This window comes from Gavialis gangeticus, unplaced genomic scaffold (assembly GCF_001723915.1).
Source record: "Gavialis gangeticus isolate Ggan-Ray unplaced genomic scaffold, GavGan_comp1, whole genome shotgun sequence".
Classification (NCBI taxonomy): domain Eukaryota; kingdom Metazoa; phylum Chordata; order Crocodylia; family Gavialidae; genus Gavialis; species Gavialis gangeticus.
In genome coordinates, this window is record NW_017729025.1 from 80,295,724 (window position 1) to 80,309,522 (window position 13,799).

The 13,799-nt window shown below is 42.1% G+C and overlaps 1 protein-coding gene across 5 annotated transcripts in view; it reads left to right on the forward strand.

Annotated features, from left to right (window-relative positions):
- The window catches only part of PAK6 (p21 (RAC1) activated kinase 6), a 48,939-nt gene that overhangs the window by 29,982 nt on the left and 5,158 nt on the right, over nucleotides 1–13,799 (forward strand). For all 5 annotated transcript variants that reach the window (XM_019518995.1, XM_019518993.1, XM_019518994.1 and 2 more), the window contains 5 exons: nucleotides 360–851; nucleotides 1,775–1,908; nucleotides 12,269–12,395; nucleotides 12,654–12,779; nucleotides 13,603–13,737. In XM_019518995.1, coding sequence (XP_019374540.1) covers nucleotides 360–851; nucleotides 1,775–1,908; nucleotides 12,269–12,395; nucleotides 12,654–12,779; nucleotides 13,603–13,737 — 1,014 coding nt within the window. The remainder of the gene's footprint in view (nucleotides 1–359; nucleotides 852–1,774; nucleotides 1,909–12,268; nucleotides 12,396–12,653; nucleotides 12,780–13,602; nucleotides 13,738–13,799) is intronic.

A 13,799-nucleotide genomic window follows, 5' to 3' on the forward strand; every position in this document is an offset into this window, starting at 1 on the left:
CTGTCCCACTCCTGTGCTGGTCAACAGGATAAAAAAAAGTTGGGAATCACTGGTCTATAGCAGCCTGCTTTCTACAGAATACGCTGAGTCCCCGTCTTTTGACAGTCAGGCCCATTTTAGCTGACTGAAGTTGATAACCCAAAAAGTGTGGCACCCAAATCACTAGGCACTTTTATAAATCTTAGTCCATGCAACTTGCATTAGAATTACACAGCAGGCCACTGGCAAGACTGAAAACAGAACCCAGCTCTCCTGACTCCTAATGCGCTGCAAATGTTATGGGAATAACATACATCCAGGCTTCTGTTTACTTGTTATCTAATCAGCACTCTTTTTTTTTTTTTCCGTTCTTCTCAAAGCCTAATGCTTTCTTCAGGCCTCAGCAATGGGGCTCACCACGCAGCCCTGCATCCAAAGCCCAGTCTCTTCCCTCTGATCATCCAGCACAAGATTTTACTAGGATGATTTCAGAAGCCAGTACCCCTCAGAAGTCCCCAACCACTGAGAAAGCAGTTACTATACAGCAGGGCAGACCATCGCCAGCAGGGTCCCCCGGAAATAGACAGACTCAAACTAGTGCCAGCAACCTTCACCTACCCCTGGAATCTTCTGCTAAGGGACAGCTGGCCAATGAGGACCCTGTGGTTGTAACTCATGAGCAGTTCAAGGCTGCTCTTAGGATGGTGGTGGACCAGGGTGATCCACGGACACTACTGGAGAACTATGTGAAGATTGGCGAAGGATCCACAGGCATTGTCTGCATTGCTCGTGAGAAGCACTCTGGGAGACAGGTGGCAGTGAAGATGATGGACCTAAGAAAGCAACAGCGACGGGAACTGCTTTTTAATGAGGTGAGGATGAGAGTAGGAAAATGGAAGATTCTGATGTCTGTAATAAAGCAGTACATTCTCTGTTTTTAATGGGAGGGAGATAGTATTAAGATGAGGATAAAATCAGAGAAAGTTAGGGTTGGAAGGGACCTCAGGAGATCATCTAGTCCAAACTCCTGCTCAAAGCAGGACTATTCCCAACTAAATCATCCCAGCCAAAGCTTTGTCCAACTGGGTTTTGAAAACCTCCAAGGATGAAGCTCCCACCACCTCTCTGGGTAATCTGTTCCAGTGTTTTACTACCCAACTAGTGAGAAAATTCTTCCTAATGTCTAACCTAAACTTCCCTTGCTGCAACTTTAGACGGTTGCTCCTTGTTCTGTCATCTGAGAACAGTCTAGCTCAGGGGCAGGCAATTATTTTGGCTGGAGTGCCGCTTAAGTTTTGGCAAGCTGTTGAGGGCCACAAGGGTGGCCCCGCCCCTTGACAAACGCCCTGCCCCCTGGTTGCCACCTTGGGACCAGGAGTCTCGCCCTTAACCTCTGACCTTTGCATTGGATGGTTAAAAGGAGAAGAGAGGGGCATCTTTCTTTTACTGAAGTTAGCTTCTTAATGAGAGTAGCATAGAAGTGTTCTGGTGCATCTGTACCATATAGACCGTGCCTGGCTGTTGAGGGAGGTTGATTAATGGCTAAAGAGTATCTCTACACAGCACAATGCGGATCTGTTTAAAGGTAACCCAAGCAAGCTCAGAATGAGTTAGCTTAAGTGCTAGAGGCAGTATAACCACATAAGTGTTGTGTCTGGGTTGACAAGCTGGGTGCACTAGCCTGAGCAGAGGCACGTGCTAATGTGGACATTGTGCTTCTGGTACCCAATAGTGCTGTGCACACATGCTAGTCATTTCCCATGTGTAATGAATCACGTTCCCTGTGCTTTTGCAGGTGGTTATAATGAGAGACTATCAACATGTCAATGTGGTAGAGATGTATAAAAGCTACCTGGTAGGAGAGGAGCTCTGGGTGCTGATGGAATTTCTGCAGGGTGGCGCCCTCACAGATATTGTCTCGCAAATCAGGTATGAAGTAAAACACAAGAAAACTGGCTTTGGAAACATAGGTTTCTACCTGACGGGCAACAGAATGATTGTAGAAATCCCTTTGGAGAACACTGTTCCCTCCAGAGACTATGTAATGATCGTAATTATAATGCCCTGTAATTATCAAATTTTATAATTGGAGTAACCAAGCCTTTTGATATAAGTGACGGTTCTTTGGACCTCTGAAGAGGGGAGGGCCACATGGAACACCAACTTCATGAAAGTCCAAAAGTGCCTCTATTGGTGACTCTCTGTTTGAGGTACTGGACTTAAAAAGTGTCTGTTCTTAAACCAGATTTGTGCATTTCCGGAAGCTCTTCAGCTAGCAACTGGAGAACCCCTGGAAGTAGTCTTATGTGGTAAAACAGAGTAAGGTGAGATCAGTGGGTATATTCTACCTAATTTCTCCAAAGGCCTTTACGATTTTGATATTGCCTCAAATCACATCAACTAAAGACTTCAGTAAATGAATTATTTTCTGATGCTGAGCTCTCTTGTCTTCATTTACTTTCATACCTATTCCACTTTATAAAAGATCTAATATTTTGTGTGAGATAAATTGTTTTTCAAGTGACTGTTATATATTCCCACTCTTAAATGCTCTGGCTATGCAGTTCTGATAGTACTTTCTGAAGTATTTTCATGTCTCTTCTTACTGTCGCTGAACATACTTATGGTAAAGCTATAAAATGGTGAGCAATGCTCTGCCTATGGTACCTGAGAGACCAGGAATCTTTTCGGCTGATCTAACTCAGTTTCAACCTCTTTGAGGACAGTATCTTAATTAGATTTCTAAGTTAGTTAGGGTTAGGGTTACCTTGTTTATTTCCTTTATAGAAGGGTTCTTTTATTTTTTTAAATTGGTCCCCATACCCGAGCAGGTTTACTGATCCTATGACTAATCTAGAGAGGAAGTAACTAGGATTTAGGGTGTGTCCCTTGTCTTGCTGCATTCTGTACTTTGAGGTGTTTGGCTTGCTCAAGGAAAGATTACTCTTTCCTTCCTGGATGAACTGAATGTCCGTCACTTTATTCTCTTACCCAACATGAATTTAAAATTAAAGATTCTGCAGAAGATTCTGTCCTCCCATAGTGTGGAAGCACAACCATTGAGCACTGTGAAACCCCACAGATGTCAGTCTCTGTTAGCAGAATCAACCCTTATAGGAATGCATCTCTGGATTTAATATCTCCACTTCTAGGTACGAATATGTCATGAGAGACAAATTCAAGCTCCCCTTGGATCCCTCACGGTTAATTCTGAAATCACTCTGAAAGCTTAAGGCCACAGCCCAGGGCAAGTCTTTTTGCCTTTTTAGAACAGGGGCGGGCAATTATTTCGGGCAGAGGGCCACTTACTGAGTTTTGACAGGTCATTGAGGGCTGCATGACAGGCAACCAGGGGCAGATAAATATTAATTTTTAATTAGCCAGGGGCCCCACAGGCTGAATAGAATAGCCTGGCGGACCACATCCGGGCCACATTTTGCCCACCCCTGATTTAGAAGGATGTTGCTATCCTGATGTAATAGTGTGTTGGTTCTGGGTGCTGTTTCTGACTCTTCAGTGCTGCCAGCATCTCCTATGTTGGTATATCCAGGAACATCTCTCAGGTTAAATAAGATCCAGTGGTCACACACCTCTGCATTTCCTGGACTGCTTGGTAAAGGGAATAAATGAAACACTTTGAGGCCTGTTCCCACTTTCCTGCTGAGGAAAAGAAAAACACTTCTGAAGCAGATTCAGGTATACCCAGATCCATCACTCCCCCTCCCCTATAATACTAGGAATCTTTTCCTTTTCAACTTAAGAATATCAAGACCATTCGTTTCCCCTTTACTTAATTGCCATGGTACTGAAATTGGGTTTGCAGTCTGCGTCAGATCATGAATGACAAATTAATTTACTATCTTAGTTCCCATCACCTGAAAGTAAAAGGGTATCCAGTTATATTTTAGATGGTTCATATAGACAGGTTGTACCCTTGTGTCACTAGGTATTATGATAAGGGTATTTGATTCAGAATATTGGCAGATTTGTCAAGTAGTCCAGATGTCCTCACATGGATCCAACCCTATTTAGGGATCAGGGAAGGCATCATACATTGGTTCATTACCTCTGTATCAGTCTGCATCACTAGAATATATAGAACAGAGAATAGAGTATATAGTCCTAAACGTATTCTCAGAGGAGGATACAGATCTGGAGATTGTGTCTCTTGAGAGATCAGTATTTTTTCAATCAGAAAATGGCATTTAGTTTCACAAACTGGTGGTCAAAATAGTTCAGCTTTAAAGATCCCGTCTGTGTCAGCAGAAGAGATGTCTTATCTGCTGTTCAGTATACTAGAGAATTCTTCTAGCAACAAAATCTCATGTCCTCTGTCAGAATGGTTATTACATTAGATTTGTTGGGCAGGAGGACTTCCTAATTACCAGCATATAATGTTTAGGTATCGGTACCATTTCCGGGAGAAAATGCTCTCATTTGCTAAAGACCTGCTTGAAGAATACAGAAGAATGATTAATACCAGGATGCTTAGTAGATAAAGACAGAAGCCTCACTTAATTCACCCAGTGCTGCAGCAAGAGCAGTAGCTTCAGCCATAGCACCGTAATGACATGGCTTTAAGTCCTCTGGTCTGCAATCTGAAAACAAAGAATACAACAAAGATGTTACATTTGAAGCTGATTAGGCTATTCAATCCCAGGATGAATAAAGTCCTAGAGAAGATAAAGTAAACTAGATCAATAGCTAGTTCAATAAGTGGTTTATCAACCTTCAGAGAGAGAACTTGGAACTGTTGTCTTAGATATTATAGGCAGCAGTGCAGTTCTACATCCTTATTTTTGTGTTTCATTCAGAAATTTCATTAACACCACCACCAACTTCCTGCTCAATAGCAACTGAAAAAAAAGAACTTCAAGTCCTTGACAAAGGATGGAGAAGCCATATTCTCACCTTCCACATCAAAGTTTAGACTGCAGGTTTGCTGTGAGCCTCACAAGCTGCAAAAGAGTTTTAATCTCTTCCTCCCCTTCCTCACGCTCATGCCTTTTGAGGATATACTTTCTTGTTCTTGCACCAGTTAGAATATCATCGCCACTGTCTTGTGGATCCCAGAAATAGTGCAAAAGTGTTGTTCTATACAATTAACATTGTTCCTTCCACCAACCCTCCACATCCAAAAGCTTCCTCATGAGATCCTCCTAAGTATAGAGGGTTTCTTGATCTTGGAAACAATGGCCACAGAGGAGGCTCTGAAAGAAAACATAATAAAGAGAATTTATTCTAGATACATTTTGATTCCAAAGAAGGATGGAGGTTTCCAACCTATTTTTATATCTGAGAAAGTTCAACTCATTCATTAGAAAGTTCCACATATTGACTCTAGAATCTATAATTACTTCTCTATCTATTCAAAATTGATTTGAGGTTCCTGATTTCCAGTATTTATATTTCCACAACTTTGTCAGGCCTTAACAATGAAAATAGTGATCTTCCGTGGATGGAAAGAAAAAGTACTGGTAATGAGCCTTTCCTTTTGCTATTTTCACTGTTCCTTGTTATTTATAAAATATCTATATATAGTATTGGATCATTTTAAGGCACTAGGACATACCTGTATGCACTAATTTACACAGCTGGCTCAAAAAAGTGTCATCAGAAGAGTGTGCCAATTATTTGATTTGCATGGATACCCTTTCTTAAGGAACTGGGTCTCAGAATGTATTAGGAAAAATGACACATTTCCAACACAAAGAATCTTTACTGTGGGGTACTTCTGAACTCTGTCATGAAAAGCCTTTCTCCAGAGACATGATTCTCCATTTCCAGGATTTGCAACTAGACTTTAAGATGCCTTCTCAGATTAGTGAGCCCCACGGCCTGAGTTTTTACATGCAAGCACACACACATGCATGCACATATGCATACATATATACAAATATATGTATTTATATGTACATGCACACACATACACATGCACACACATGCATATATAGAAATATATGTATTTATACACCCAGACATAGACACACACAGGCACACACTTGTATAGGTAAATATAACCCTCTATGCTCAGCTGCTTGGGAGGCCATCTAGTCCAACCCCCTGTTCAAAGCAAGATCATCCCTATCTACACCAGTCTTCAGTGACTCCCAGGAGAAGTGTATCTACCCTTCTTATGGTGAATGCAGCATAAAAGCATCCTGAAAGGAGCAGCATTCAACCCCCAGCTTCTTCAGTAACTATTGCTTCTAGCACTTTTATCTTGGGATGAGGTATGTATGCCACCGATTTACTAACTTTCAATCACTGAAACTATTTAGAGATGGAAGTGCATATCAACATAATGAAGCCAATTTGCTGAGCTCTTAGGTCTTTCCTTTTTCATTGGTAAATCAAACTGACCCCAAGTTGTAAAGAAAAACACGAGAGAAATACACTAAGAGAACAAGAAAGGATGACCTCATTTCACTCATCTGTATAGGAAGGCATGTTACTGTTGTGATGGATACAACTGACAGAGAGCAGATTTAGGCTAGACATCAGGAAAAACTTCACGGTAAGGGTGGCCAAAATTTGGAATGGGCTTCCAAGGGAGGCCGTGCTGTCCCCTACCTTGGGGGTCTTTAAGAGAAGGCTGGACAGGCATCTGGCTGGGGTCATCTGACCCTAGCACTCTTCCCTGCCTAGTCAGGGAGTTGGACTCAATGGTCTATAGAGGTCCCTTCCGACCCTAGCATCTATGAATCTATGAACTATTCTCATTTTACTCAGTGCCTACTAAAGACAGCTACTAAACAGATCAGCTGAGCCAGGGATGTTAAAGACTGTTTGCACAGTTCTCTTAAAACATCTGTGATGGATGAGATCTTTTCTCTCAAGGGTTATGGAAATAAGTCTGTTTGCAATAAGGCGTGATGCCAAAAGCTTGAGACGCTGCTTGAAAGCAGGAGCAGACTGTCATTTCATTCCATATGCATTCCTACTCAGCTGGGGAAAGGTCTCCTTTGTCCCCTTACCTATGGAAGAATAAGGAAGATGAACAAAGATGAATCCAAAATAGTTTTGATTCCTGTCTCATCTGTGCCAGATAGGATTCTGGGAGTCACTGTCATCATTCCAGAGAAGTCCTCATGGACCAAAACCTGATGTCTCAACAGAATGTCAGGATTTATCATCTGGACCCTCATTCATTGGAAGGATCTGATGGATCTAGAGAGATTCTGCTTTTATATGTTTCATTAAATTCCAGAAAAAAATCTACTTGAGCAAAAGAGGGTTCAAGTTTGGGTACCCAATAACAATCTAGTCCTAAGGTCCAGTCTAGTCCTATATTTGAATACTGGTCTCTTCTAATCTGTGCAAATCTATTTAGTAGATGTTAAGGATCAGGGAAGACTGCTCCATTCACCCTCACTGGTCTCTCTGAGGCCTTTCCACAAAGCCTTTGGCCTCTTGTCTTTATCTGTCAAAGATGGAAGCCCATGACTTTCCTACTTTTGGACTAGGCCTTGGGCTTGTGCACTGGCCCTGATTTCTCAAGGGTTCCAACAGCTGTCAGCTCCTTTAGGTCTTACATTCAGGAAATGTGAACAGTGGTTTGTACAGTCACCAAACAGCCTCCTTAAAGAACTGTTTAATTTTAGCATTAGATGAACAGTGCAGCATAAGGGGGAAAAGGATCGAAAAGCAATAAAAACTATGTAACTATAACTATCTTACTCTCCAGCATCTAATGAATGGAACTCTTGCTCATGAATACTTAAGCATCTTTGATTTAATTAGTTTATAAGGTGCATCTCTGTTTTTATCTTACTCTAAGCTTACCATCCCCCATGGAATATTAGTGAAGCCAAACTGCTTTAGACACTGTCACAGGCCTTTCTGGCTAGGGACAGACATTCAAAAAGGCTGAGTCTGAATTGATTCAATCTTTGCAGGTTAGTCTAACCTGGCTAGATTGAATCAGTTTGCAACTGCACAGGCATTCTCTCTGGACTGAGGAAATTCAGGCACATGCCTGAACACTCAGGCTAGAAGCTGGGGGCATCGCTAGAGCAGCCCTCTTTTCCTGTGCATAGTGCTGAGCTGAGGGGGGGTGTGGCCAGGACTTGGCAGACCTTCTGATTAGGGAGGTCTGCTTGCAGCATCCCAGGCTTTTCCCCGCTCACTGCTCAAGAGGTGGGAGTGTTGTCAGCACCCTGCTAGCACTCTGAGGCAAAGCGGGGTTACAGTGCATGCATCTATTGATGACACAGAGCTCTTTAATCTCCCTCCCTGCTTCTTTATATTGTTTTACTGTCTGCAGCAAACTGACAGATGAGCAATCCAGTAGGTGGCTGATAAGTGTTTATCACCCGATCAGCAAAATAATAGCTTCAAACTCTTCTTAAACAGCTTACCAGCTGACCTGCTGATTAGCTCCAAACAGCCCTAAGCGGTTACTGTTTCGTCTGCCTGTCCCAGTGAAATTGGAGACACACACAGACACCTCTCAGCATTAGCTATCATACCGCATGCCTAGGGTCTGTGGCACTGGGGTCCCTGCTGTGGGATATGGGAGGGAGGAAGGGGGGAGATTTCTTGCTTGAGCAGTGAGCAGCAAGTGGGGGTAGGGCAGGGGGAAGCCAGACAGATTTTGCTGTGCCTGCAAGTCTCTGTCAGAGCTCCAGCCAGGGAGCAGAGGGGAGGGGCCAGCCCTGCTGTAGAGCAGAGAGCTCGATCCAGCCCAGAGAGCATGCCAGGATGCTGGGGGTATATGGTTTATTTTAAACCAGCAAGGGGTCTGGGACAAACTTTGTATAAACTGGTTTGACCCAGATCAGTTAAGTCTGATACTACATTCAACCAGGTTTATCTCAAACTGGTTTTAGCCATTTTCAGACTGGTTTATGTGCACTGAACGTTAGGGGTGTGCAAAGCAGGCCCTATTCAATTTGGATTTGGATTCTGCCCGTATCAGGGACAGTGATTCAATTCGTTGATTTGGATCAGTGTCCCTGATTCAATTTGGCCAAATCTGAATCTGAAGATTCAATGCTGATTCAGAGAATCAGCGATTCAGATATAGACACAGCTTTAAAAGTTTTTTCTACATACCTTGTGGTAGCAGGCATGGCTCGTGATCATTGCGATGCTGGGACTCATAGAGCATCCCACAAAAGTGTGGGGGGCCCTCCACATGCTCAGCAGTGAACCCAGAAGTAGACTGGAAGTACAGCTATCAGCCACAGGGAAACCCCCAGTGGCTCCCCTCCCCTGACCCAGGAGGCATCAATTGCCGGGCTGAGGGGGCATGGGGGGGCAGGGAGGTGGCAGTGCACTCCCCAGCAGACCCAGAAGTGGACCAGAAGTGTTTCTGGTCCACTTCCAGGTCTGCCATCAAGCGTGCTGGGGAGCGCCCCGTGCTTCTGTGGGACGCTCCATGTGCCCCAGCATCACAGCACTCGTGAGCCCCTGCTACCTAGAGGTATGTAGGAAAAAACATTTAAAGCTGTCTCTGTGTCCAAATCTCTCTGATTCAATTCAGAGAGATTAAAGGGTTCTCTGATTCGATTCGGATTCAGAGATTTGGCCACCAAATTGGGCCGAATCTCCATGAATCGAATTGGGGACCGAAGCTTTGCACAGCCCTACTGAACATCTGTTCTATTACAGGTTTAAACCAGTTTCTGATCACTTAAACTGCTTTATGTTTAATGTCTGTCCCTAGCCTCTGTGTCAGTCTGTCCTCACCAGCAGCCTGCTGCTGGCTTCAGCATTCAATTCTTTGGAGTGTTACTTTTTAACTGTTTCTGTTCTTTTGATCTATCTGTTCCCCTCCAGAGCAAAACAGCTGTTTAACATAGATAGAAACTGTTACGTAGCATTTCCACAGCTTAATAGCATAGGAGGTGTTATCAGTTGTCTATTTATTGGAGGACTTTTATCTGATGCTACTGTGTCCCTGGTAATACTTTGCTATTACCTTCAGCATATCTGAGTATATAGTAAAAATTTTAATCATAAAGTAAGTATTTCCCAGGTTCAGTCATATACAGTATTCATTTATTAATACAGACCTCTGTGTCCATGAAAACAGTCACATCAGGTTATCTCATTATTATTATTATTATTATTATAACTGATAATAGGACTTAAAAAGATGTGTAATCAGCCTATTAAGCATTTGTCTGTCAGAGATCCAACTCCATGCCAAAACCTTAGTCCAGTCACTAGTCAAATTATGAAGTCTCCTTTGAGCCTATGAGCATATGTTTGCTGTTCCATAAATCACTCAAAACAGGATTTAGAATAGCCATGGCATCTACTAGACAGTAAGCTAACTTTAAGTTCTAATGACTCTCTCAGTCCTTCAGAGTTTGGAAGGACAAAACTGGTTCTTCATTTCCATACTAATATTTACCTAAGGTAGTAAATTTATGTCAGTTTTATTCATTCTGTTAACCTATGAGTAATCTTTCTTAGGCCACATGGCCAAGTGAAGCAAAATTCCATCTACTAAAGCTTTAGCTTTCTACCCAACAAGAGCCAGAGTATTTAGAAAATCACCAAATGCTTTTTCTTAAATGGTAAAGGGCAAGCAGCTCTCTCTCAACAGCTGTGTAAAAGGGCTAGTTTATGTATTAAAGAAATCTAGAAAACAACTATTGTCCCTATAATGTAGGGATCAGGTCCCTACAATGTAGGGATGAGCCATAGATGGCCTCTGGCATACTTCAGGCATATTCTCATTATAGAGATTTGCAGAGCTGCTAGATAGCTGTAATAACATTTTTATAAAACATACATTAGACTTTGTATCCCAGTTGGATGCCATGGGTGGAGGTATACAGAGGTCACTCAAAGAAGGAATAAAAGTTACCTATCTGTATTCAGAGTTTTCTAGATGGACTCTGAGGAAGTGAGGGGAATTGGCAGAGAATGAATGGGCAGAGCCCTAGTTACAACCTCAGACCTGAGAAAGAGGTTGGAAGAACTGAGGTCACTAGAGTGCCGTACAAAATGTTATGGCCTCACCCTCGAATATCCAGGAACAAAGAGGGGAGAAGCAGGTTGGTGCAAGAGCTGTTATTGCTATTAGAAGTTCTGCCATCAGTTGATAGGGGTGCATCCCATGAATGTGGATGTACAGTGATCAGTCTGAAAGGACTTCAATTAAAGAGAAGACAGCTTCATTTATCCCCTCTTTATAGATAGGTAAACTAAGGTACAGAGAATATAAATGAATGGTAGGGGACTATAAAGGTTCTGAGTCCATACCCCAGAGAAACATGTCCTTGCAGAAGACTGAGAAATTTAGGTGTTCAGATTTGGTACACTGAAGAGTCAAGGCTAGAAATCAGAAATTCTAGTCTGTTGTCCTAGTAGTGCTGAAGAGATGTTGTATCCACAATGGTCCAGGAAATATGTGAGAAGCAAGGATTTATTTGTGTGTTATCATTTATTGGACTGAGGGATTAGTGTAGACTAAGAAGAGTGCATTGCATTTGAAAGCTTCCCAGACATCCAATCCAATGAAAGATTCTTCAATCTCTTGCACCCTAATTATTAACAAGTCCATGCTGGCTTTAGTTATAGAGAAAGCAGGGTAGATAGTATACTATATAGTATACTACAGAATATTGTAGGTTTTTGCAACTGCCTGGATCCAGGTAGTCTTCATCAAATTGCTTGCATAGATTCTCACTGGGTAGAGTTGCATATAATATTCACAAGCCATTTAATATTTTTTTCTGAATATTTTTAAAGCCTTTCTCAGCAGGTGTTATGGTACCTTGCCCCTACTGTGAAACAAAAGAATTTGTGTTATCAATCACTGAAATAGCCTGAATTGCTAGTCTGGGCTGTAAATATGGACACAAAGCTCTTTTGCACATTCTATTTTTTTTAAGTTGATTTATCTGAATTCAGCATGCGAAAGATTCTGGACCACCAGGCTTTGGAGACAATTCACTTCTTAACAGAACAGGAGTGCTAGCAGCAGCCACAGTGCAAGCTTTTTCCCAAGCTGCTCTGTTTCCACACTGAGATGGAGGAGGTGCTTCAGGGTAAAATGATAAGGTAGTTCTGGCTCTATACCCATTTTCTGTGCCCTTTCTGCTAAACCTACTAATATTGATAAGCGTTATAGCTAATTATGCTAATGTTCTTTTTGTGACGTGGACACACTGTTATGGGTATTCAGAGTAAATATCTTGAAAATGTACCACTAATGGAAAGGGAGCTTGGCTGAAGGACTGCACTATACTTTTACAGGCATTTTCATTTATTTGTATTGTTCATATTTAAATGCAATGCAGCAGCTTTGAGATTTTCGTTTTTATTTCAGACTAAATGAGGAACAAATTGCTACAGTGTGTGAGTCAGTGCTGCAAGCACTTGCGTACTTGCATTCCCAGGGCGTGATCCACAGAGACATTAAGAGTGACTCCATTCTCCTGACCCTTGATGGAAGGGTAAGCTTCCTCTGTCTGTCTGTCTCAGCCTGCAGCTCACCCAGAATCCTTTCCTTTTTCATCTTTTTCAGTTTTTTTCCCCTTCCTTTTCATTTTCCGCTGCTCTAACCTTTTTCTCTTTCTTCTTTGCTGTTTTCCATGTTTTTTTGCTGCTGTTTCTTCATCTTATCTCTGTTCACTTATTTATCACTGCATGCTTGTCACTTTCCTTCGTGTTTAGATAGTCTATCCATTACCCTGCTTTCATCTCTTTCACAGGTGAAACTCTCAGATTTTGGATTCTGTGCTCAGATCAGCAAAGATGTCCCAAAAAGGAAGTCGCTGGTAGGAACTCCATATTGGATGGCTCCAGAGGTCATTGCAAGGGTCCCATATACTACTGAGGTAATATACCAGTTTTCGAGTAAAAGAACTAGCAAATAGTGGTCTGAAATAATATAAGTGAATCACTGAGGTAATAATCTGCTCCTCTTCTGACCAGGCACTTAAAGCCCAACTAAACATAAACACAGCACAACAGGAAACTTGGCTATAACAAGATGGGTTATCTCCTGAAATGGAAAAAAAACATGGGTTGGTCTAGACAGGTTATAACTATATTCTAACCATGTCACTGATCCTTGCTATATATTGTCTACACATGTTGTGTGCGCAGGCCTTTTAGCAAGGAGCAGTTTGGGATATGATAAGCCAGGAATCACTGGATGAATTTAATCTCCATAGGGGATGAAGGTGGCAAGGGAAAGACACAAATGTGAATGCACGTTACTTGGGAAAATTGTGAAACTATGAAACAGGTGACAGAACCAGACTGAGTATCCCAGGGATTGAGTTCCTTTATTTATTCACAGAACTGATATGATTTGGACAGTGAAAATACAGGCTTCTTTACCCTGCAGCACAACAGTGGCTCAGTCGTTGCCTAGATGAGTCACTTCTTGAAGAGTCCAGTCTCCATGACCTATTCAGTCTTCATCCTCTCAGCTAAAATTTCCTTCATGGGGTATGAATAGTATCCAGCTGATTTAACTTTTCACCTTCTCAATAATATCTGAAATATAGTTGGGATGTTACAAGCAATTATTTTATAAATATAACCCTCCCCTTGCTGGAAAAAGAAAGATCATGAGTAGGAAGCGGAGGGATGTTGCTATTGATGAGTGGAGGGCCACTGTATTCAGTGTGATGTTGTATTCTACTTCTGCAGGTGGATATCTGGTCTTTGGGGATCATGGTGATAGAGATGGTAGATGGGGAACCTCCCTATTTTAGTGACTCTCCAGTCCAAGCAATGAAGAGACTCCGTGACAGTCCTCCTCCCAAGCTGAAAAATTTTCACAGGGTCAGTATGCTTTCAGGGCAGTTATGAATCTGATTAATCGTTGATTGGCAAGTTGACACAGA